The sequence below is a fragment of the Brassica napus genome, chromosome C8 (assembly GCF_020379485.1).
Source record: "Brassica napus cultivar Da-Ae chromosome C8, Da-Ae, whole genome shotgun sequence".
NCBI lineage: Eukaryota > Viridiplantae > Streptophyta > Magnoliopsida > Brassicales > Brassicaceae > Brassica > Brassica napus.
This window is the reverse complement of record NC_063451.1, coordinates 39,760,495-39,782,641: the sequence shown is the minus strand read 5'-3', so window position 1 is coordinate 39,782,641 and position 22,147 is coordinate 39,760,495. Positions and strand designations below refer to the sequence as shown.

The following is a 22,147-nucleotide window of genomic DNA, read 5'->3' as shown; positions in this document are numbered from 1 at the left end:
TGATCATTAGGTTTAGCTTAGTATGCTCTCTTCTTATCACACGGCTGTTTAGGTTTATTTCTCAAATACATTGGCATTAGAGTTGGCTAGTGTGGGACCGTCTTGCTTCCTTGGCGTCTCTAAGCAAAAGTTTGTATTCATAGTTTCTGTCATCATCTTCTTTGGTTCTGCTTTGTTCTATATATCTCTTAGACTCTAATCCTAATTATAGATTTATCTATCTCCGCTTTGTAATGTAGACTTTGCATTTGGTCTGAGTTTTTTTTGTTTTAGAAGCATATCAACTGCACTATTCAGCCTGCTTGCTTTTCCCACCACCAAACAAGTTTCAATACTCATCTTTATCAGCTAAAAGGTGTACTAAAGAACAATACAAAAAAAATTGATTTTGAGACTACGTTTTTACAATCGTAGTTACATTAGTCACAAAATTAGCTACTTATTTTGAAGTCACACTTTAGTCTCTATTTACCAATCAATATGCGACGAGCTTTTCCTAATTTCAACGCGTAGTCACAAAAACGTTTTAAAAACTTTTTTGTGACTAATTTGTTACTAGGGAAATTGGGGACTATAACCGGATTGAATGAAAGCAAAAAATCAGTGAGTAGATTATGTCAAAATCATGTCTATTTTCTTGATTTCTCACTAAAATGTGGCTATTACGTTAATCAGCCCTTGTTATTATATATGTAGGGACCGCAAAATTAATGTTTTCTTTTATTTTTAATATATCCCGTCTAATCAAAATTGTATCAAACATCTAAAATTAATGTTTTCTTGTGGCGTGAAATCAGTAGAAGAGGACCTTGAGTATTCAAGTCCTTGGGGTTTTAATCTCATGGTCTGAATTGGATTTTTTTTTTCTTGTGGACAAATAACTTTGTAGCTATGCTTACTCTGGTGACAGATGGATGAGAATATGCGATGACTGAACATGCACATGATCATGGTGATCTTTCTGATGACGTCACTTCACTTATGATGATGTTGGTGATATTCTCATGGCAGATCCGACGCATGTGGCCTGTGGCCTGTGGCAGTGTGGAAGCCCCATGTCGCGAGCATCACTTTTGTTTTCTTCTTCCGGACTCCACTAAAAAACAGTATCCCCTAATCACGTAAAAACCAATGATTTATATTATATCAAAGAAAATCGTATTCAATGTTCTTGGATATGCAAAAATATTTCAGCTATATAATTATGTACCTTTTGCAGATTTAGCTTTTGTTTTGTTATACGTAAAGCTAATGAGAAAAACAACATTTCACATCTGAAGAACGAATACATCCAAAAACTGAAGTAAAAAGTTTCGCTCTATAAAACAATATGTTGCATATACGGATATCCGCAGGCAGAATAGGATAAGATCAAAATGTTTAGTGTAACATAAAGTTGGGAATAACCAAGCAGTGATAGAATGCGATAAGAGTAGAATTTCGAGTAAGGCGTAAACCCCTTTTAGTCTTGGATTCGATATCTACCAAAAATTAAGTTGCTATTTACTTGGCTAGGTATAGAGCCATTTTTTAGGTTTTATTAAGAAAAATTCGAGATTAGACTATTTTGTCGGCATCGACTAGATTATTTAGACCACTCCATTGCTTAGAGACCATAAAGGGTTCTTAAGATTAAATTAGTGGTTAATTTTATGATTTGAAAACATTAGAACCCATGTTTGTCTATTTAATTTTTTCGTCCTCCATTGGGAGAACCTCATCAAGGTTCTTAATTTTTTTTTTTTTTAAGTTAAATGATTTGAAAGAAAATGAACCTCATTGAGGTTTTCATTGAGGTTCAGCAAGAGCCAACTCTGTCTCCGTAGCTTCTATTGAGCCATCACCAGCGAACACACCGGCTCCATAAGGTGAGCCTCCATGGATCGAGTCCATTTTGAACATTCCTGCTCCAAATGTGTAGCCTATGGGGACGATTAGCATCCCGTGATGCACCAGCTGTGTGATTGCTGTCCATCTGCAAAACAAACACATTGTATGTTTCAGAGATTGACACTACAAAATAGCAGAATAAAGGACCATCTAATTGTACACTTGTTAAGATCTACAAAAGCCATGTGATGTAATACCTCACATTGTTATGCTTCTCTGTATTGCTTTGTTAGATCATCAGTACTAGACAATATTACAAAAATATTGTGTAAAGGAATCAAACTATCACAGAAGCCTATTGACAAAAAAAAGAAGGGTATAGATTCCATAGAAGTTAGGAGTAAATCAGCTGAGAAAGAACATTAAGAATCTACCGCAGATTGATGAGGTCCAACTGAGTTCTAAAACTAAAACCTTTATTAAGATTCCACCATAGACTATAAACTCAACTGTCGAACACAACAAAATTTTCAGGTAAAACATAAAGTTCATGTCTTTATGTACTTTCTCATTAATTTCATACAATGCCTCAATCAAAAATCAAAAGACAAAACTTTGATGACAAGAACTAAACACTTGTACTCCAAAGTCAACTACTTTATTTTCAGACAGAAACAACAGAGTTAGCTTACGCAGTGGTCTCTTGTCCACCTCCCTGAGTCCCCGTACTCACGAAGAACCCAGCAGGCTTCCCGGCGACCGTCTGCTCCTTCCACAGCTGCCCCATCGAGTCAAAGAAAGAGATTCGAGAGAGGAGGCGGATTGATGAGAACGAGAGAGGAGTCAGATTGATCGTTGCTATTCTCTTCAAGCCTTCTTCTCTTCTGATGAGATTCCAGAACGGAGGCAAATTGATTTCGCAAGGCAAAGGAGAGAGAGAGAAACATTATGAGGAGGTCGTATAGAAAACTGCCACGTTAGGGTCTTCTACCAGTCCCAGAAAGGCCCATTTAAGAGGCGGTTCTTTCTTTTTTTGGTTTTTTTCATTTATTTATTTTTTCATTTTGTTTGAAACCTCTTTTAGGAGTCCCCGATGGCCTTGCTCTTAGATATTAATCCAGATACCTACAATTTTTTTTTAAAACAAAAAAATTGGGAAATGGAGACAAAGAAAGAACCAACCAGAATAGAGGCAAAAGATGGTGCAAAAGGGACCCATGCCCATGTAACCATTGTCCCGAAGATAAAACCGTCAGTCTAGGTCTACCTGTTTGGCCCATATCTCTCAACCACATAAAGAGAGACGACAAGTAATTTGCAACTAATAAAACCATAACACATCACTTGTCTCTGTCCTCTTCGTCTTTGTTCTTTTTTAATTTCTTTATCTTTCTCCCACAAAAAAAACAATTATCTCATGGGCGCAAACCACTAATTTCAACTAAGGCGCAAACCACAAAATTCGCCTAATTTCGCATCTGTATACTACGCATATTAACTACCACCAATTTACAAGAAAATGAACAATTATGAAATCCAGAAGAAAAAGAAAAGGTTACGTCTGAACAATGATCAACCCAAGTCAAGTCTAACATTGTGTATTTGTGTGCTATATAAACAACAAATATTTTTAAAATTATAGAATTGGGGGTAAGCGTGAGGTTTGGTAGATGATGAGACCTATTCTGAAAATCTCAATCCCAATAAACCCTAAACCCCTCTCCATTCCATCATTGGAAACATCACAGACCTTCTCCTTTCCTTTTATAGTAGTAGAGTTTTCATATTATAATCCCATCTTTTTTTTATAAAGAAAGTTAATGCTCTAAAAAATTTCTCTAGCAAATTTTCAAATTTAAATGCTAAAGCAAAGAATAAAAATAATACAAAGTCCAGTTCAGATTTAATAATTGAAGATTATACAAATTAGAGCTAATTATTTATATGGTGAAGATCAACAACAAATTGATCCGTAGCTAAAACAAGGAACATGATGAATTCGAGTGTGTTACGCAAAGATTAATGCCGATATGAGGATGACGTTTATCCTTCTTATTTAATTTTGTATACTTTATTATATACGTAAAATTAATCTATAATACTCCCTTGACTAGAATTTCTTGAATAAATAACAAAGAGTTGACAAAAATGAGAAGGATTTTAAGGATTTCGAAAGGTAGGTTCCGTAAAAAGATGTAACGAGGCTCCCATACTAGAAAGAAGAAATCATGTGCAAGTAGTAGATCATCATAGTACCACCAGCACACAGCTTCACCCTCCACGACTGTATATATCTAATTAATCTATTCATTCCCTCTTCATTATTATATGTATAGGCTGTGTGTGTAAGTTTTGGTGTGTGTGTGTGTAGAGAGAGAGAGAGAGGGAAAGCAAAGAGGAGGCACATGGAGATGATAGATAGATTTAGAAACTCATGTGACCACATGTGCTTTCCTTTTCTCTTTTCCCTTTTTACGGAGCTTTTGTGGGTCTCCCATCTCTCTCACGCTCTCCCATGCATCTGGCGCAGGTGATTCTCTCGCGCGTTTGGAATTAGCTCTTTGTTTCCTTTCTTACCATACTTAAGTATTAATCATCACCATTAACTTGATTCAAGCCTCATTGACTTGAAATTTTAAAGGTTGTTATATGTTTACATTGTGGTCTGTGGGAATGAAAATAATGATTATAAATATGTGTAACCTATTAATATAACTGGATCTTGGATACATGCTTAACTACAGGACTCAGGACACATCATCATCTCAACCCAATAAGTGGAAAATAAGATTAAAGCTGCATACATTATCTTCAATTTTCAAATACTTTTAATTTTTATAATGTTTGATGAACAAAACTTTAAAAGGAACCAACAAGAGAACGGAATCGTAAATCTTATAATTAAATGGCACTTAGGTCTTCAAGAAATATATCTTAGACTCTGAGAAGTGATTTGCCACATGTACTATTTATAATCAATTTCACAAAAAAATATGACATAACTATTAAAATTGATGATATGGATTATGAGTAAATATGACATGCACAATTACATTTAATTTGATTTGAATTTTTTGGTTAATTTTTTAGAATATGGTAATAACTCATACATTACATTTATTTTTCATTTATATTTCCGGTAAAATTTTAGAATATGGTAATAACTCATACATCATTATTAAAATAAATATATTCAAATATTACATTACAAATTTTGAAATATTATTTAATTGAGTTTCTTATAAATATAATAAATTTAGTAATGAAATGTTCAGCAATTTTTTTTTAAAATTATAAAAATTTAAGTGTAATATCATTAGTTTCTTTTATATATCTACAATTTTATAAATACTGTTTATTTTTAATTTTTGATAATTATATAATTTTAATTTTGATAATTATATAATTTTACATCATTTTTTATTAATTTTATACAAATTGATTTAATATATTTAACAAAAAGAATTAATAGATAAAAAAATCTATCAAGACTATAATTTTAAATATATACATGTATTTTCTTAAATATAATTTATAAAAAATTATTTTTATCTTAATTTTATATTTAACTAAATAAAATTTATATTAAATATTGGAAAGAAAATAATAAAATCTACATTATTAATAAAATTTTATGTTTAAATATAATTTAAATTTAAAAAAAATTATTACTGCAGGAAAACACCTAGATGCCAGTATATTCTTGTAAGTTTGCAAATATAAAATACTGAGTTGTAAGAAATTTGTTAGACTGTCGTATTGATTCATGATCATATAGTATATAACAATGGTCAAGCTGGTTCTAGTATACATCAATAAATTTTACTTTAAACTGTGGAAATAGCATGTAATGCATTTGTCAATATGCATTCATTAGTTAGTTTTTTTTTTTCATTAGTTAGTTTTTAATGGCATTTGTTTTTTTTGTAGGTGGAATATTTATCAAATTCATCATTATTAATGTTTCCAAAAAAGAATACAAAAACCCACAAGTCTTATGAATTAACTTTAACACATGTCGATAAGTACATCATTACTTAACTAAGCATGTTATTTACTGTTAATGACATTGATTTTCCAATTTAAACTTTATAATAAAAGAATAAAGATTCAATCTATCTATCTGTCAGGACCTCAGGAAGATCCACTTGAGTTCAGTGACGTCTCCACTAAACCCCTCAACAAAGCGCGTGACGATCATGATCCAAATCTCTCATAACCAGCAAAACAAAAAACACTGAATAATTCGAAAACACAAACAAAAATGGAAAATCACAACTGGACCCAGCTATGATCGCGTGCCGGTGTTACCCAATTTCGCAACATAAAAGCCAAATCAAAACCTAACCGAACAGAACATAACATCTCAAAAGTCAAAACGTTCTAAACAAAATAAACCAATGTACCAAGTTCAACTTATACCCATGACCCATCGGTTAGTAGTATATATATACCCATCGGTTACCTCAAATTATGACAAATTCGGGTAGTATCGAACCGGTATCCGGTTTAATCGGTCCAACTCCATTCTATCAATTCCATCACACATAAATATATACATCTCTTTACCCCATTTCTTCCAACACAACCTCTCTCACCCTCCGTCAATGGAGAAAACCCTAGCTACCTCCCACACCAAACGCTCCTCTCCGTCACCTTCCACCACCGTGACCGCACGCCCCGACGGTTTCACTCGCAGAACAAGACAGAGATTGTCAAATGCAACGACGAGTGTAAGCGAGAGTGACGTAGAAGATGATGATGATGAAGAAGCAGTCGAGGAGAAGATTGAGACTCTTCAGACAATAGTTCCCGGAGGAACGGCGCTCGAAGTCGACGAGCTGTTTGAAGAGACGGCGAGTTACATTTTGGCTCTGCAGTGTCAGATCAAAGCCATTAAAGTTCTCACTGCGTTTCTTGAGCGTTGTGACTAGAATGATGATATGAAGTTTGGAGGTTGAAGATTATCACAAACAATATGGAGTTCTCCCAAATCATTAAAAGAAAAAAAACAAATTTCTCATTTTTTATTTATTTAAATTTACTTTATTTTATATTATTATTTTTGATTGTGACTCACTGGCGCCTAGCTCGAGTTCATAATTTTATCTGATGTTTTTTATATATTTCGAATATTGCGGAAAACCGAGGAAATCTATACATTTTCTTTCAAAATTCGGACATTAATTAAGTATAGGTTGTGCAACTAAAAATACGCTAGAAGGAGGGGTCAATAGACTCAATACTCAATATAGTGAAAATCAAAAAGCGTTTTTTTTCAAAAAAAAAAAGTGAAAATAAATATATTAATGAGATTTTATAAAATTTAAATTTTGGTTCTTTTATGGATAAATATTACAATATATATGTCCAATAATTATTCTGAGTTAAAACCCAAAAAATCGTGAGCGGATTGATTATAATAAAATTGGGTCCAGTGGAGCTTACCACTATTGGGCCGTAGAAGGAGGTATCACTAAGACCATGTTGCCAAGTGCTTTGCTTCAAATTGAAGAGATGGGCGTGTATCAAATCGGTTAAGGCTTGATTATGGTGGACCAAAAAGAAAATGTGGCCTATACAGGTTTCGAACCTGTGACCTTCGCGTTATTAGCACGACGCTCTAACCAACTGAGCTAATAGGCCATTGTGTACATAAAAGTTTATAAAGTTATATCGTATTCTTAGAGCTCTCCAACTAGCTAAAAGAAAATAACGTTCTTCAGAATTGGACCTGGAAGAAATAACTGGCCCATTATTCTAAAATAGAGCCGTCAGGAAAAAACGCGTGATTAGCACAGCTAGCAAATTACAACCCTTTTATTTCCCGTCTAACTTTTTTTTTTCTTCTCTCGATCGACATCAATGATCCTCCTCCGTAAATTTGTAATCCTCTAAGATGCCGAGTTGAATTTTGCAGATAATTTTTTTAATTTTCACAAACACGTTCATATGAAGTCTTTAGGAAAAAAACTCGTCCGATTTAGAAAGAGACAAGAACGATGGATATGGTTTTGGTTGGTTGGAAGGAACCAGATACACACGGCTTAAATAGAAGTCTTTAGACAAAGACAATGTGTTGGATTTTGATTCATTGAGACATAAGTTGTACCCACGGCTCTTAGTGAAGTCTTTAGTGTTGGAACTCGTTTTTGACTAAATGGCTTTCGACCATTTTTCGGTAAGTTTCCGGATGAAGACGTTCGTCGGAATAACCGAATGTTACTTGTATGTCAAAATCATAGTTGGTTTTGAATGAGAAATGAAAATTTAAAATGGATTATTTATAAAATATTCATATTAGAAATATGAGGTTTAATTCCTATTTTATTTAAAATTGAGAAAATACATTAAAGTTTAACACTTTGATTGTATAAGAAAAGATATTTGGACCATGTATAAATTTCATGTTTTGGTCTTGTTAGTCTCAGTCTTTATTTTGGACTTTGTGGTTGACAAAAGTTAAAATAGAAATGGGAAAATATCTTTTCTAATAATAATGGACATGGTCAACGTGATTTAAGAAAATGAATGCAAAGTTGATTTTAATTTTGTAACTTCTGCTTAAATGCACATCCATATTATAATGAGAGAATAATTCTCAAATCTCCGTATTAATTACCTTACGTTGAAGGTGTGGTTTATGACAAACGTATGGTTTGGTCTGTGGGCTATATAATAGCTATTGGTCTTCTCATTACAAGCTACCTTGAATACAACAACAAAGAAAAAAAAAACAATTCTCCCATTATGAATAGTTATGTTTATTATTATTTTTTTTTTTTGAGTATGAGAGTACAACACAAAATTAGGGTCGATAGATTTTGTTTTTCGGAACAGAAACAATGCTGCAGTTGTATCCTGGGAATCTGAGCGCTATAAAACCGTCACACTACGGGGCGTTTAAAGATTTAAGGAAAGAAATTAACTATCTCGACTCTGCAATTCTTCTTTATTTTTATATTTCAGTATTGTAATTTTGATTTATGTTCTTATTATTCTTTACAAATATCGGTTGTCCTATGGTAGTAAAATAAGGTTACTACATTTAGACGAAAGACAATAGGTCAATTGTGTACCCACAGCTTGAGTGAGGTCTTAAGACAAAAGTCAACTCTGTCGGATTTTGATTCACTGAAACATAAATTGTACCCACGGACTGGATCTGATTTTGTTGGTTAGTTGGAAGTTAAAGCCCCTGGATAAACAATACACACAAGTTATAATCTTGTCTTAATACAAGACTATGCATCCGATTTTTGATTCAAATGGGAAACTAAACTGTACCCACGGCTAAAATGAAGTCTGTAGACAAAGACTTTTGAGTCAAATTTTGATTTATATTGAAAAGGATATTGTACCGACGGCTTAAATGAAAGTCTTTAGTAGAAAGAAACACAGAACCTTTGTATTAGACTTTTAGTCTTTAATCAGAGGCTAAGAGCAAGAGCATTAGTAAATCCCTCTTGGGGTTCATAAAGATTTTTTAATATTTTTTTGTGGGTCCATGAATAGTTATGAACCTGTATCTACTGTTTTCTGCATTAGTGAATCCGAAGAAGGAGTTCATAGGAATAAAAAAAAAAAAAAATTTTTAAAAAATTTTAAATTATTGAGAATACATAAATAAAATATTAAAATATATTATAAATATTTAAAAACTTTTTATTCAATACATAAGAGTAGATTACATAAATTGAGAAATAGAAGAACATACAAACATTATTAATCTTCATTACCAAACTTTTGCCATATATTTTCCATTAAATCAGCTTTCAAACGATCATGCTTCTCTTTATCTCGAACTTCTCTGCGAATGCCTAACATATCACCGACATGAATACTTTCTCTCCGTTGCACCTTCGAACTTCTGCTTGACTCTCCTGACTGGAACTCAGATGTATCAATTTGAGCGTATCCGTGTCGTTCGTTCTCTACTATCATATTGTGCAATATAACACAAGTTCTCATAATCTTTCCTATCTTTTCCTTGTCCCATAGTAGAGCTGGGTTTTTAACAATTGCAAACCTCGATTGCAATACTCCAAAAGCCTGTTCGACATCTTTTATGGTGGATTCTTGACGTTCAGCAAATAGCTCAGCTTTAGGACCTTGAGGAAGTGGGATGGATTGGATAAATGTTGCCCAATTCGGATAAATTCCGTCCGTAAGGTAGTAGGCCATACGATAAGTGTGGTTGTTGACCTTGAAGTTAACTTTAGGTGCTCGACCTTGTAAGATGTCATCAAAAACTGGTGACCGATCAAGAACATTGATATCGTTGAGGGTACCTGGTAATCCAAAAAATGAGTGCCATATCCAAAGATCCTGTGATGCCACGGCTTCTAAGACAATTGTCGGCTTTCCTGAACCACGTGTGTACTGACCTTTCCAAGCTGTTGGGCAGTTTTTCCACTCCCAATGCATACAATCGATGCTGCCTATCATCCCTGGAAACCCGCGTACCTCTCCGACATCGAGTAATCGTTGAAGATCTTCAGGTGTAGGGCTTCGTAGATACTCATCTCCAAACAAATGAATTATTGCATTAGTGAAATTTTCTAAACATAAACGTGATGTACTGTCACCAAGTCGGAGATATTCGTCATATGTATCTCCCGATTGACCATATGCCAGCATACGTATAGCTGCCGTACACTTTTGAAGTGCAGATAGCCCGTTCCTTCCGCAAGCATTTCGTCTTTGCTGAAAGTATGGAACTTCATTAGTTATACGTTCGACAATGCGAAGGAACAATGGCTTGTTCATTCGAAAACGCCTCCTAAACATTTCCGGTGGGTATGTAGGATTTTCCGTGAAATAATCGTTCCATAGTTGATTGTGTCCTTGTTCCCGATTTCTTTCGTTATAAGCTCTTCTCGTCGGCTTGTTGGGATGAGCATGAATCACTGAGTCGATGAAATTATCAACTACTTGGTCGACCATTTCTTCTAAAGCTTCATCAACTTCATCACTTGATGAGGAAGACATTGGTGTTTTTTTTCCTAACATGACAAAAGTTGTCTTAATAATATAAAAGTTGTCATAATTATATAAATTATTTTCATAATCTATATTTTTAAAATACTCTTTCATCATAATTATATAAAAGTTGTCTTTTTTTTCATATTCTATTTTTTTTTTTTTTAACATTACTCTATCATCTTTTATGTGAATAATCTTTTAATTTTTTTTATAACATTACTCTATAAAAGTTGTCATAACATTAGTCTATAAAAGTTGTCATAACATTAGACTTTTTCTTTTTTTTCATATTATATTTTTTCATATTCTACTTTATACATTACTCTATCATTATTACTCTATCATCTTTTATTTTCATAATCTTTTAATTTTTTCATAACTAAGCTGTATATTATACCTTGTTGTGGATCCTTGCTATTGTCTCCGTTTGTGAATCACCTTGCAGCGAAATGGGAATAACTTGAATGTGTCGGTTTCCTTCAGAACTGGTACTAGATAATCACCATGGAGAGAAGTGGTACTAAATGGGAATCACTTGATTGATCTCGACTTTTTAGCATTTACAACAAAACATTCTTATCTCACTCAATACAAAGAGAAGTGCTATAAGAGAATGAATTTGATAGAGAGTAATAAGTGAGAGAAGTGCTATTTCATATAATGATACAATGCAAACATATATAGAGAGCTTGAAACCATATTACATAATCCGTGAATCAAGTTGTGACTGACACTATACATACTAGACAATCCGTGAATGAAATAAGTGTAGCAAGAAACAAAACACTACACTTTCCCGTGACCAAAGATGGTCTAAAGTCCAACTACCCGCAACATAAAAAAAAAACAACTAGGCTTCACCTGCAACGACTGATCACCTCCAACAGCTTCACTCCAACCCGTGACCTGCACTCTCTGACCTGCAAAAGAAAATAAAACCCAATCAATAATTCATGTTAAGCATCGAATCAAGTTAAGCTAAGAAACGTAAACATTCCATCCGATCACGCTAAGCAAAGCAACCTAAACAAAGCACCAATACAAGGCACTAACCAACTCAAAGCATTTCACCAATTAGTTTATACTTAAGGGATTTTTCTTGATCAGAAAGAGTCTCCTCATTTCTGCCAATGAGACGATCAAGGATCTTTTGTTTGGAAATGTTATTTTTCAGAGCTAGCATGGTTTCTATTTGATCATAAGCTGCTTCATTCCCGTGTTTCTTGCGCTTCGCTGCTTTGCTCGCCTTTACACCAGGAGGCCTCACCTCTTCATCGTCAGCCACCACCTCCGGACATGCTTCCTTCCTCTTCTCCTTTCCACCATCTTTCGACAACGCGTGTGACCTCCATTTCTGATCAAATCTCAGCTCCCTCCAGCAATGTTCAAGTGCGAACTTGACATTAAAGACATTTAAGAAGATGTCATGTGCAGCTTTCATGACATCATTCTCATTTTGCCCGCTTGTCTGCTCCTTCAAAGCGGCTTCATGGCAACGCACGAACTTGGACACCTGCTCATTCACCCTTCCCCACCTCTGCTTACATTGACTCCATTCTCTAGGAACGGCGCCAATGAGCTGAGGGCTTGAGTTAAAATACTCCTCTATTCTCTTCCAAAACGCTCCTGCCTTCTGCTCATTAGCGATTATGGGATCCTTGCTCGTGTTCAACCAAGCGCTAATGAGCACAAGGTCTTCTTTGACAACCCACTTTCTTCTTTCCAAAGGTTTAACTAACCCGGGTGAGTTACCAACTGCCTCAGCAGAGTCCACGTCTTTTGGGGGACTGCTCTGCGAAGCTAAAAGGTTAACAAACCCGGGAGAGTTGTAGGAGAAAGGTTCCATTTTTTTTTGGGTTTGGTTTGTTGTTTAAATGTTTGTGTGTTTTTAGTTGTGGATTTGCTATGTTTTATAAACTAGTTTTTGCTTTCATTTGAGATAATTAACTAAAGCAGAAGAATTAAACAAACTCTACCTACCACAAGTACTTCACAAACGGCAGTGAATACACATCAACTCACTGGAAAATATTAACTACACCTAAGTACAATCTATTGAGAGTTCACAGCAACCAACAACCAACAAAAAATTAATTATAGATTTTTAAAAGTTGTAGTTAGAGTTCTAGGTGGAGTTGTAGTTATTGTTGTAGTTATCTTTTAAGCTTTCATAACTTTTAGTTAACTTTCAAAACCGGTTAGCTTTGTATTAAATTAATTATTAAATAGCTAAACTGGTTATACCAATCAACAATTTGTAACAGCCATTTTCGAACTACATCTAAGGTGGGGTTGAGTCTTACCTTCGGTTTCATTCGAAGCAGACCTTCTCCAACGTAGCAACCTGCACGGTGAGGTCATCTACCTGCTCAGAGAGCATTTTAACCTGATCCTGGACATGTAAACATCAAACAAAAAGTGTTAGTCACACAAAACATACCACACAAGTATTGAAAATGTGTTGTCACTAACCTCCAGTTTGTCGATCAGTTTACAGAGATTCGACGACCTCAACATCACTTCTTCAGCCTCCTCCACCCGCTTAGTCAACCTTTCGATCTCCTCCTGCACACCTATCACCCAAGGCTGACGATAGTGGAATCCATCAGCCTTGGTTACACCATAAACAAATATCAGACACTCTACAATTTGCAAACCCATAAACGATAATCAAAGCGTTTAAAATCAAACTTACCTCGTAGTTCTTGCATGTGAAGAACCGCTTCCCCGGAAGAGTGTCGTAGTCGTCCTTCCGGCGAACCTCATCGATGATTCTCCCACCACATGGACACCTTTTGGGAATCCCGTACTCTGAATCGCTGACGAACCCTAGCATGTTTATGTGATCCTGTTGCCTCTTTGAATGTCTTCTCTCCTCTGCCGGATCCATCTGTGACAGAAATCAAATTATTAGCACATAATTAAGGAAGAATATGAGTAACTGAATCCTCAATCGAACTTCCATAACGATTAAAAACCCTTAAAAAAATCTCCAAATCGATTTAAAATCACCCCATCGCAAATCCCTATCGCACACAAAATCTACGCTACCACACCGTCAATCTACTCAATACTGGCCTAAGAGTGTGGAGAAGAGAAAAAGGAATCGATTTGATGGAGAAATAACGACGGAATCGCCACGGCGTGGATTATCGCCTCGGAGAGAAAAAACCCTGGTTTTTTTCACAGATGAGAGAAATGAATTGGTTAACGCGTATACCCTCCTTTCTTCCTCGTCGACGCGGAAAGGAGAAGCCACTCAGAGCCCGACGCGTTGCTTGAACTCGCCTCTTACGGGTTCAAGCGTAAGGCCCGATTCGTCGATTAAAACCCATTTTTCATTTTCTTTAAATCATTCGGGCCTAAGAACTCGAGCCCACGACCCCCTCATGATCCCCTGATGCGCATGGTCTAAGATTCACACTCTACCCACGGCTTGACTGAAGAGAACGAGTAAGTCAACTGTGTACCCACGGCTTAAAAGAAGTCTTAGACAAAGAATGCGATACAAAAACCATTTTTTTTATAACACCCACCCACGGCTTAATCTATCTTCAAACAGACAGAGGCTAAGATACCACTTTCTATGACCCACAGCTTAAACAGTCAGCTCTATCGACAAAAGCCATGATCTGTTGGAACATGACATGTGGCTTAAAACTTAGTCTCTAGACATCGGCTAAGAGATACAAAAGCCAATTTGTTATAGCACACACAGAGCTTAAAGTGTCTTCAGATAGAGCTAAGATACCACAATTTGTTATAATAACCCACGGCTTAAACAAAGTCAGGTCTTTGGACGAAGGCCATGATATGATATGTTGGAAGTAAAACAGAACAGAGGCTAAGATTTGTAAACAGATCCATTACGCACCCACGGCTTAAATGAATGAGGTCCTACGGTGAACTGTTTTTTGGTTAGTTGGACATAAAACAATACATGCGGCTTAAATGAGAGGTATTTGGACAAAGACAATGATCTGCTTTCGGTTAGTTGGAAGAAAAACAGAACCTTCGGCTTTAACTTAAGTCTTTAAACAGAGGATAAGATTCAGAAACAGATACTTTGCGCTCGAGAAAGACAATGATCTAATTTCAACTGTAACAGATCTCTGTTACATTCACAGGTATGTGGTTTCCTAAACATCTTTCCGTAATTAACTACATTGAATATTCATTTAAGTTATAGACCAAGTAAAGACTTACTTTGCAGTTTGAAAGCTTCTAAGGTTTGCAGGTGCTCCGAGGAGGTTTTCTCAGGTTAAACTTCAGTGTGGTTCCCAACAACTCTTGTCATCCTGCATGTATCATATTGCATCATACATCATCATGCATCTTGCATCATACATCAACCATGTGATTGTTACGTTGGATTATATAAATTGGTATATACTTAAGGACCTGAGTTTTAGACCTCGTGTCTTATAGTATTGAAATATTAGTCTACCTCATTGATTGAAAATGTATATGCTTTGTTATTAGCGTATATTTTTCTTACAGAGTTGATGGACTCTCTAATCTATTAACTTTGTCAAAACCATACATCATTTTTCATCATGCATGTTGCATACTTGGCCTACCAAGTGATTGATATGTTTAGACTATATAACTTATATATTTTAAACATTGTTCTTACAATGTTTAAAAATGCAATTCCTCTAGGCCTCTGATTAGATGAAAATCTCAATGTTTTTAGTACTCACGTCTCATCATTGCTAACCTATTGACTTTGGTGTTTGGTATTATCTCTCTGGGTTAGTGTATTATTACACCCTCTATTGAATGAGAATCTCTCTGTTCTTGGTATTAGCATCTCGAGCTAATGTACTATATCCTCTGTTAATTATAATATAGTATAAATCCGTTATTTATTGAATATCTCTTTGTCCAAATTAGGCACGAAAGCCTTTCTTGGTTGACTGAATCTATGCTTTAGCTTGGTGCTTGTATGTATTTTTTAAAGCTCTTTCGTTGTTATAGGTTAGAGTCTCCTTATAAATGGGACAAATCTCCAAAGTTGATGGAACTTTTTTTTTTTTGGTCAAACGTTGATGGAACTTATCTATTGATTTTTGTCAATAAAAAAACATTTTGTTTTTCTGATGCATCTTTATTTATTTCTTTGATTGATCAAACCCTTGTTTTGTTTTGTTTTTGTATCTCCAGTTAGCTATATTTCTTCTTAAGACCAACGATACCATCTTGATTTTAGGTTCTTATTTGTTTGGATAGTTAGTTTGCTTGGTCGTTCTTGGTTAATTTTAGACTTCTATGTTAGATTATATAAATTTTGTGTGCTTGCAGACTTTGATATTTCAAAAGATTGTGTGTTTTACTAGCTTCAAAGATGTAGTATAATCTCTTTGTTTTTGGTATTAGCATATCTATGTGCTAATTTTGTCAAAAATAGACACAAAACATCACATTATGTGTTTAGAATCACATTTTATCCTTACAACATGATAATCTCTCTAATTACAGCTTAAAGCCCCCCTTACAAACGGGGATAAGTCTCCAAAGTTGATGAAACTTAGAGCACCTCCAATGGTAATTCTATCCATTGGAGTTCTAAATATGAATATGTGTATGTAGTTGTGGGGTCCACTAAATAGTGTAGAACCTCTACCCAAAGGTTCTAAAACAAGAACCTTTGGGTAAGGGTTCTACACTATTTAGTAGATCCCACAACTAAATACATATATACATACACACATATTCATATATAGAACTCCCATTGGAAATGTTCTAAAAATTTTTAGAACTTTTGGATAGAAGTTCTACACTATTTAATAGACTCCACAACTACATATACAATATATACATACACACATATTCATATTTAGAACTCCAATGGGGCTACCCATCGGAGGTGCTCTTATAATCTATTGATTGTGTTAGAACTCTGTTTTGCGTTGACAGGTAGAAACAAAGCTTTTTAATCATATAACATGTCTCAACACCAATAGTTCCAACTTTGAATGACTTGCTATAGATATAAATCATTATTATGCCGCAAAATTCTTCACAACGTAATACGGCTCACAGTCACAATAGCATCCAACATTCTCATATGTGGAGTTCTTGTTACAGATTCAAGAACCACAATAGTCAACAGACTTCTTGGTAGTCTTTAGATAAACAACAAACAAACGAGGACCAAAAAGCAACTCACCTTAGGTTAAGCTACGCTACTAACAAAACTATCTTCTCACCAGAGACACTACAGTGATCATAGTCCTTTCTAACTCCAGCCGTAAACTAACCATTCATCCCATATGCGATTCAAACCAGTTAAAGATCTGTTCAGACTGCAAACTCGTCATCTCATGATACGCATACGCAAGATTCAGTTCCTCTTCAACAGGAGTAACCAAACTCTCCTCCAACGATATCTTGTGCCCACTAAGCGCTTGTCTCCACGGCGTTCTCCTCCCGTCGCGCTTCATGTACCCCTTCTCATCAACAAACCCCTTCTCTCTCAACACCCCAAACACTTGAGCCGACACGCCGCGATCAAAACCCTCAATCCTATCCGCCAAAAACCCCGGAGACAACGGCAAATCCAAACACTCGATCTCCGCAGCATCAACGCCTTCAACCCTCAACCCTTCCAAAAACTCTCTGATCTTCTGTTGCCTGTACACATCCTTAGGCATGTGCACGAAAAGCGTCGGCGGGTAACTTTTGTCAACACTGATCCGATCAAACACTCCTTCAGCGATCATAAGCACGATGCTACTAAACTCCATATCTAACGCGAGAGCGGAGACGAAGTATCCACCAGACGAAGCTCCTAACGCAACGAGAGGAAGCCTTTCGAGATTATGCTTCTTAACCCACGTTTTGATCACATCCCTAACAACTCTCTTCTCCTTCCCGAAACTCCAGCAAGTCCCGGAGCTGGAGACAGTGACAACAGCGAAGCTCTTGGATAAAGCAGTACGGACAAGAACCTTCTCTTCTGGTAAGCCGGTACAGTTCGGACAAGATGATGATTTGTCCCAAAAGTCTGAAGCTTTCCTGTGGCAACCGTGTGCGATGAACAGAACAGCCTTTGGTTTGTTTGGTATGTTCCATATCAGATTAGTACCGTTCTGGATCTCGACGGTTGGATGAGACAACGATGACAACGACTCTTTGACGATCTGTGTCGGCTGATCGTGATTCTTGTCACCGAGACGGAACAAAAGAGCTGCGAGTAATAGGAGACCGATAACGACGAGAGTAACTCCTAATCGATGAGTTCGAGATCCGTAAGGAGGTTTCACTTTATCACTACGCTTCAACATCGCTGCGAATTACGAGATACGAACGATCTACACTTACCGGAGGAGGAAGAGAGGCAAGATGTTGGCGATGAGTTCAAACACCATTCCGTTTTCTTACGACTGTGAATCAGTTTCTGTTCCTCTCAAGCCGTTTTTCTTTTTCCTGCGTTACGGATCATCTGGTGAAAAGCGTCCCGTTTTTTTCGCTTTTTGACTCACAATACTTGCCGTTTTGGTTACCAACTAAAAAACTGTTTTTTCAACATTTTGTTTTCTACAATTTGACACTCACTTACTTTAGTGGAAGTCTAAATAGTTACACATTGCAGCAGTTTTGATTAATTAACTTAGATTTTGACCGCGCTTAGCGCCGGATAATTTTTCTTGAAAACTTTATTTAATCATATTTTCTTTTTATTTAAAATAGGCGTGGGTCATAAAATTCGTAATCCGAAGTCCGAACTGAATCCAAATAAAAATTCGATCGGTACCCGATCTGAAATATAAGAAATACCAGAGTGGGTCTTGTAAGAAGATACAAAACATATTCAAACTTGAATTATTATTATCCGTACATGAACGTGTAACCCAAAAAAGTTCAAATTAATCATAAATATAAATATTTGATACATAAATATGTACTTGAAATATTTAATTCTATATTAATTTTCAATGAAATCTAAAAATAACTATTTAAATTTTAAATAAGTACCTTAAATATCCAATTCTATATAAATAAGCATTTATTTCTTATGTTTTGCTTTTAGAATTTGGATTTAACTTCACATATATCCAAACCAAACCAATATAACCCGAATCTAAAATATATAAAATTACTTTATGGGTTTTAGGACGTGATACAAATTAGAACCAAACCGATGTGTTATATCCGAATCCGATCCGTATTTACAAATTTTCCAGAATAAGACATATGATGTGATATAAGTTAGAACAAAAGTTCAAATAAGGACACGTGAACAGAGCCTAACTTAAAATGTGGTTTATGTTTTATTTAGTTAGTTTTATATTTGAAAATTATTTTACATGTTTGTTGGAATAACCCGTAAAACTATACTCATAAAAAATATCAATAATAACATGTTCCATCGTATTATTAAATATTAATAGTAGCTAACTATTAATATTTATTTTATATATATATATATATATATATATATATATATATATGTGTGTGTGTGTGTGTGTTTTAACCCGTTTTTAAAGCGCAAGACTTTTTTTTATTATTATATACATTAACTATATGTCATCCAATCCGTCTCATACATGGTAAATATATTGATTTTTTTTTAACATTCTAATTTAAATATGTACATTAAAATGTGAAATTATTTATTAGTTTATATATCTTACCTTAATATTTTGTTTTAATAAATTAAAGTATGTTTAAAATTCATGAATATATGTTATTATTTTAATTTATAATGTATAAAATAGTTAATAAATGAATTAAGTTACTTTATGTTTATTAATTGGTGTAGTAATTTGATTATGAATATAAATATTATAGGAATGTCATTTCTTATTCTATAAATAAAAATTTAATTAGTATTCGTTTTAATTATAGTTAATATTAATAATGAATTTTATTATTTAAAAATAAATATTAAAAATAAATGTATATTTACATTTTATATAAAAAGATATTAAGAAGATATAATTAAAATGCAATCTTAGAAAAATATACTTAAGAATATTTTTCTTAGATATCTTATTTTGAGAATATTAAAATAATAGGTAAGATATGATATATATTTAATAATAACTAAGTTAGTTTTTTTTTTTGAACACGTAATAACTAAGTTAGTTTTGAGAGAAAAGATAGGAAATAAATAAATGTTATGGTTCAACTAGACTATTTGTAAATAGATAAAAAATGCTTATGTTTTAATAGTATTGATTAGTTCACATATTAGAGTGATTAGTTCACATATTAGAGATGTAATAAAGTTACTGTATGTTACGCTATGATTTTATATAACATTATGTGAAAGATAAGTTATGAAGCTGTGCATTTCAGCTTTGGGCTTTGTAGGCTTGTTTTACGTTAGGAATGCCCTATGATTCAGACTGGGTTCTATAATGTGTATGGCTGCTCTAGTCTGGGTTCTATAATGTGTATGAGCTGCTCTCTGATTCAGCTCTAGTCTGGGTTCTATAATGTGTATGAGCTGCTCTCTGATTCATGCTAGGCTCTATAGTATATGTATGAGCTACTTTATGATTCAAGATGGGTATATGTAGGCCCGGACACGGATCAGATATCCGGATTTTTGAAGGTATTTGTGATTTGCTTCGTATGCCACGGATATCTAATTTTTCGATTTGCTTTGCTTCGGAAAAATACGGATATTCGGAAAAACGGATATCCGAAAAATAAATAGATATTTGCGGATATTTACGAATATTTACGGATATCTCATATGTTTTGATTAATGCAAATAATCTTAAAATTTTGTTACAAATTTGTTTCGTAAAATATTCTTTTTGCATGATATATAACATAAAAATTAAAAGAAATAGTGAATTTACATATTTTATAAAATTTTTAAACTTAGTTAACAATTATAATAAGACAAAACTTAAGAAAAAAATTATAATTGTCATAAATTTATTCATTTCCTTTTACGTAATATTTTTATATAAATAATAATGTGAATAGAATTTGTCAATTCATATGTTAGAATAACAATTATATAATTTTATACATTTAAAACTTTAAATATAATCAAGATATATGTATTTATATATTACCAGATCGGATCGGATCGGATATCCGCTTCCCAAAATTTTAATATTTGTGATTTGCTTCGATTTTAACGGATATTAATTTTTAGTATTTGCTTTGCTTTGAAGGTTTACGGATATCCGGAATTTTTGAATCGAATCGAATCGAAACGAATAACGAATCAAATCAAATTTAACAGATAAAATGTCCAGCCGTGGGTATATGTGATGCTCTATGATTCAGGCTGGGTTCTGTGATGTGTTTGTGCTGCTCTATTTTTTCAGGCTGGGTTCTATAATGCATATGAGCTTCTTAGCCACTAAGATTACGGCTTGTAACATTTGCACTCTCTTGCATTTAAATAGGTTAGATATTTTATCAAAAGAAAAAAAAAGGTTCAGGTAAGGTTTTGGAAACTCTCATTATTGCTCGGATGGATAATTGGATGTAACTATTTCCAAAGGCATCAACTTGTGTAGGAACATTGGCAATGCACTACCAGTACATGCAGAAACGACAAAGCGCATGTTATCTTCAAAATAATTAATCTGTACCACTTTCTATATTCAAACATCTTATATGATTTATGTTATCCAACATAGCTGACATTTTTTGGGTATTCTTTCTAATGATTTTTATCCATTTTGGTCACACTGTATAGTTTGTAGAACACATTTGGTTCTTAGCGTACAGAAATGAGAAAAGTATATGCTATGAATTTGAAATGGTTCATCGTTGAGAGACGGGATGATTGAAAGATTATATTTTATAAGGAAAACGTTGCTACACATCTATACTATTAAAGCAGGATCCTATTGTCATAATTACCTTAGGGGCATGTTTCTTTCACTAACATTGCATGTTTCATTAAGGACAATTAAGTAATATTAATAACAAATCTATATTGGGTCATTATTTTTGGATCCAGTCCAAATCAAATCTCTATTGGGCCATTTGGGCCTATTAAAAAATCAGATTCAATTCTCACCTTTTTTTTTCCTTTGGACCATTGAGTCCAAGTTCAAATAATTTTTTTTCAACGATTCTTAATTATTATTTTTTTTTCTTAATATAATTTAAGCATTCATAAAAATAATTGAATTTTTTTATTGAAAAGTATAAATCTTTATTAAAAGTATATAATTTTTTAATTAAAATATTAATCCCATAATAAAATTAATTTATCAGAGTTATACCAACTTAATTCATTAAAAAAATAAAGTTTAATTTTTTTAACATAAATAGTCATTTAAAATGAAATACGATAAATAAAGATAAAATTTTAAGTCTTTTATAAAATAAAACACAAATATATGAA

General features: G+C 33.9%; 5 protein-coding genes and 1 non-coding gene across 6 annotated transcripts; 1 reads left to right on the top strand and 5 right to left on the bottom strand.

The window, feature by feature from the left end:
• Positions 1 to 1,637: 1,637 nt before the first annotated feature.
• On the bottom strand, positions 1,638 to 2,908 carry LOC106368311 (probable NAD(P)H dehydrogenase (quinone) FQR1-like 2). Its single transcript, XM_013808233.3, has 2 exons — positions 2,523 to 2,908; positions 1,638 to 1,975 (listed from the first exon to the last, which is right to left on the bottom strand). The coding sequence occupies exons 1-2, from the start codon at positions 2,615 to 2,617 to the stop codon at positions 1,789 to 1,791; spliced, it is 282 nt and encodes a 93-aa protein (XP_013663687.2). The 5' UTR covers positions 2,618 to 2,908; the 3' UTR covers positions 1,638 to 1,788.
• A 2,879-nt stretch (positions 2,909 to 5,787) lies between these two features.
• On the top strand, positions 5,788 to 7,022 carry LOC106385233 (transcription factor PAR2-like). Its single transcript, XM_013825169.3, has one exon. It carries the CDS (start codon positions 6,438 to 6,440, stop codon positions 6,762 to 6,764), a length of 327 nt encoding a protein of 108 aa, XP_013680623.2. The 5' UTR covers positions 5,788 to 6,437; the 3' UTR covers positions 6,765 to 7,022.
• A 380-nt stretch (positions 7,023 to 7,402) lies between these two features.
• Positions 7,403 to 7,476, bottom strand: TRNAI-AAU. The gene has a single exon. It is a non-coding gene; the product is annotated as a tRNA-Ile (tRNA).
• A 2,079-nt stretch (positions 7,477 to 9,555) lies between these two features.
• LOC125592017 lies at positions 9,556 to 10,014 on the bottom strand. The gene has a single exon (XM_048766990.1). It carries the CDS (start codon positions 10,012 to 10,014, stop codon positions 9,556 to 9,558), a length of 459 nt encoding a protein of 152 aa, XP_048622947.1.
• A 1,858-nt stretch (positions 10,015 to 11,872) lies between these two features.
• On the bottom strand, positions 11,873 to 12,661 carry LOC106363603 (glutathione S-transferase T3-like). Its single transcript, XM_013803320.2, has one exon. It carries the CDS (start codon positions 12,659 to 12,661, stop codon positions 11,873 to 11,875), a length of 789 nt encoding a protein of 262 aa, XP_013658774.2.
• Positions 12,662 to 16,778: 4,117 nt separating this feature from the next.
• On the bottom strand, positions 16,779 to 18,259 carry BNAC08G29550D. Its single transcript, XM_013808229.3, has one exon. It carries the CDS (start codon positions 18,102 to 18,104, stop codon positions 17,082 to 17,084), a length of 1,023 nt encoding a protein of 340 aa, XP_013663683.1. The 5' UTR covers positions 18,105 to 18,259; the 3' UTR covers positions 16,779 to 17,081.
• Positions 18,260 to 22,147: the final 3,888 nt, after the last annotated feature.

Excerpts from the sequence above, each read along its gene's own strand:
- LOC106368311 (XM_013808233.3), bottom strand. The coding sequence starts at position 2,617 with ATGGGGCAGCTGTGGAAGGAGCAGACGGTCGCCGGGAAGCCTGCTGGG. Across the intron at positions 1,976-2,522 it reads GGTGGACAAGAGACCACTGC|ATGGACAGCAATCACACAGC; the intron begins GTAAGCTAACTC and ends TTTGTTTTGCAG.
- LOC106385233 (XM_013825169.3), top strand. The coding sequence starts at position 6,438 with ATGGAGAAAACCCTAGCTACCTCCCACACCAAACGCTCCTCTCCGTCA.
- LOC125592017 (XM_048766990.1), bottom strand. The coding sequence starts at position 10,014 with ATGGCCTACTACCTTACGGACGGAATTTATCCGAATTGGGCAACATTT.
- LOC106363603 (XM_013803320.2), bottom strand. The coding sequence starts at position 12,661 with ATGGAACCTTTCTCCTACAACTCTCCCGGGTTTGTTAACCTTTTAGCT.
- BNAC08G29550D (XM_013808229.3), bottom strand. The coding sequence starts at position 18,104 with ATGTTGAAGCGTAGTGATAAAGTGAAACCTCCTTACGGATCTCGAACT.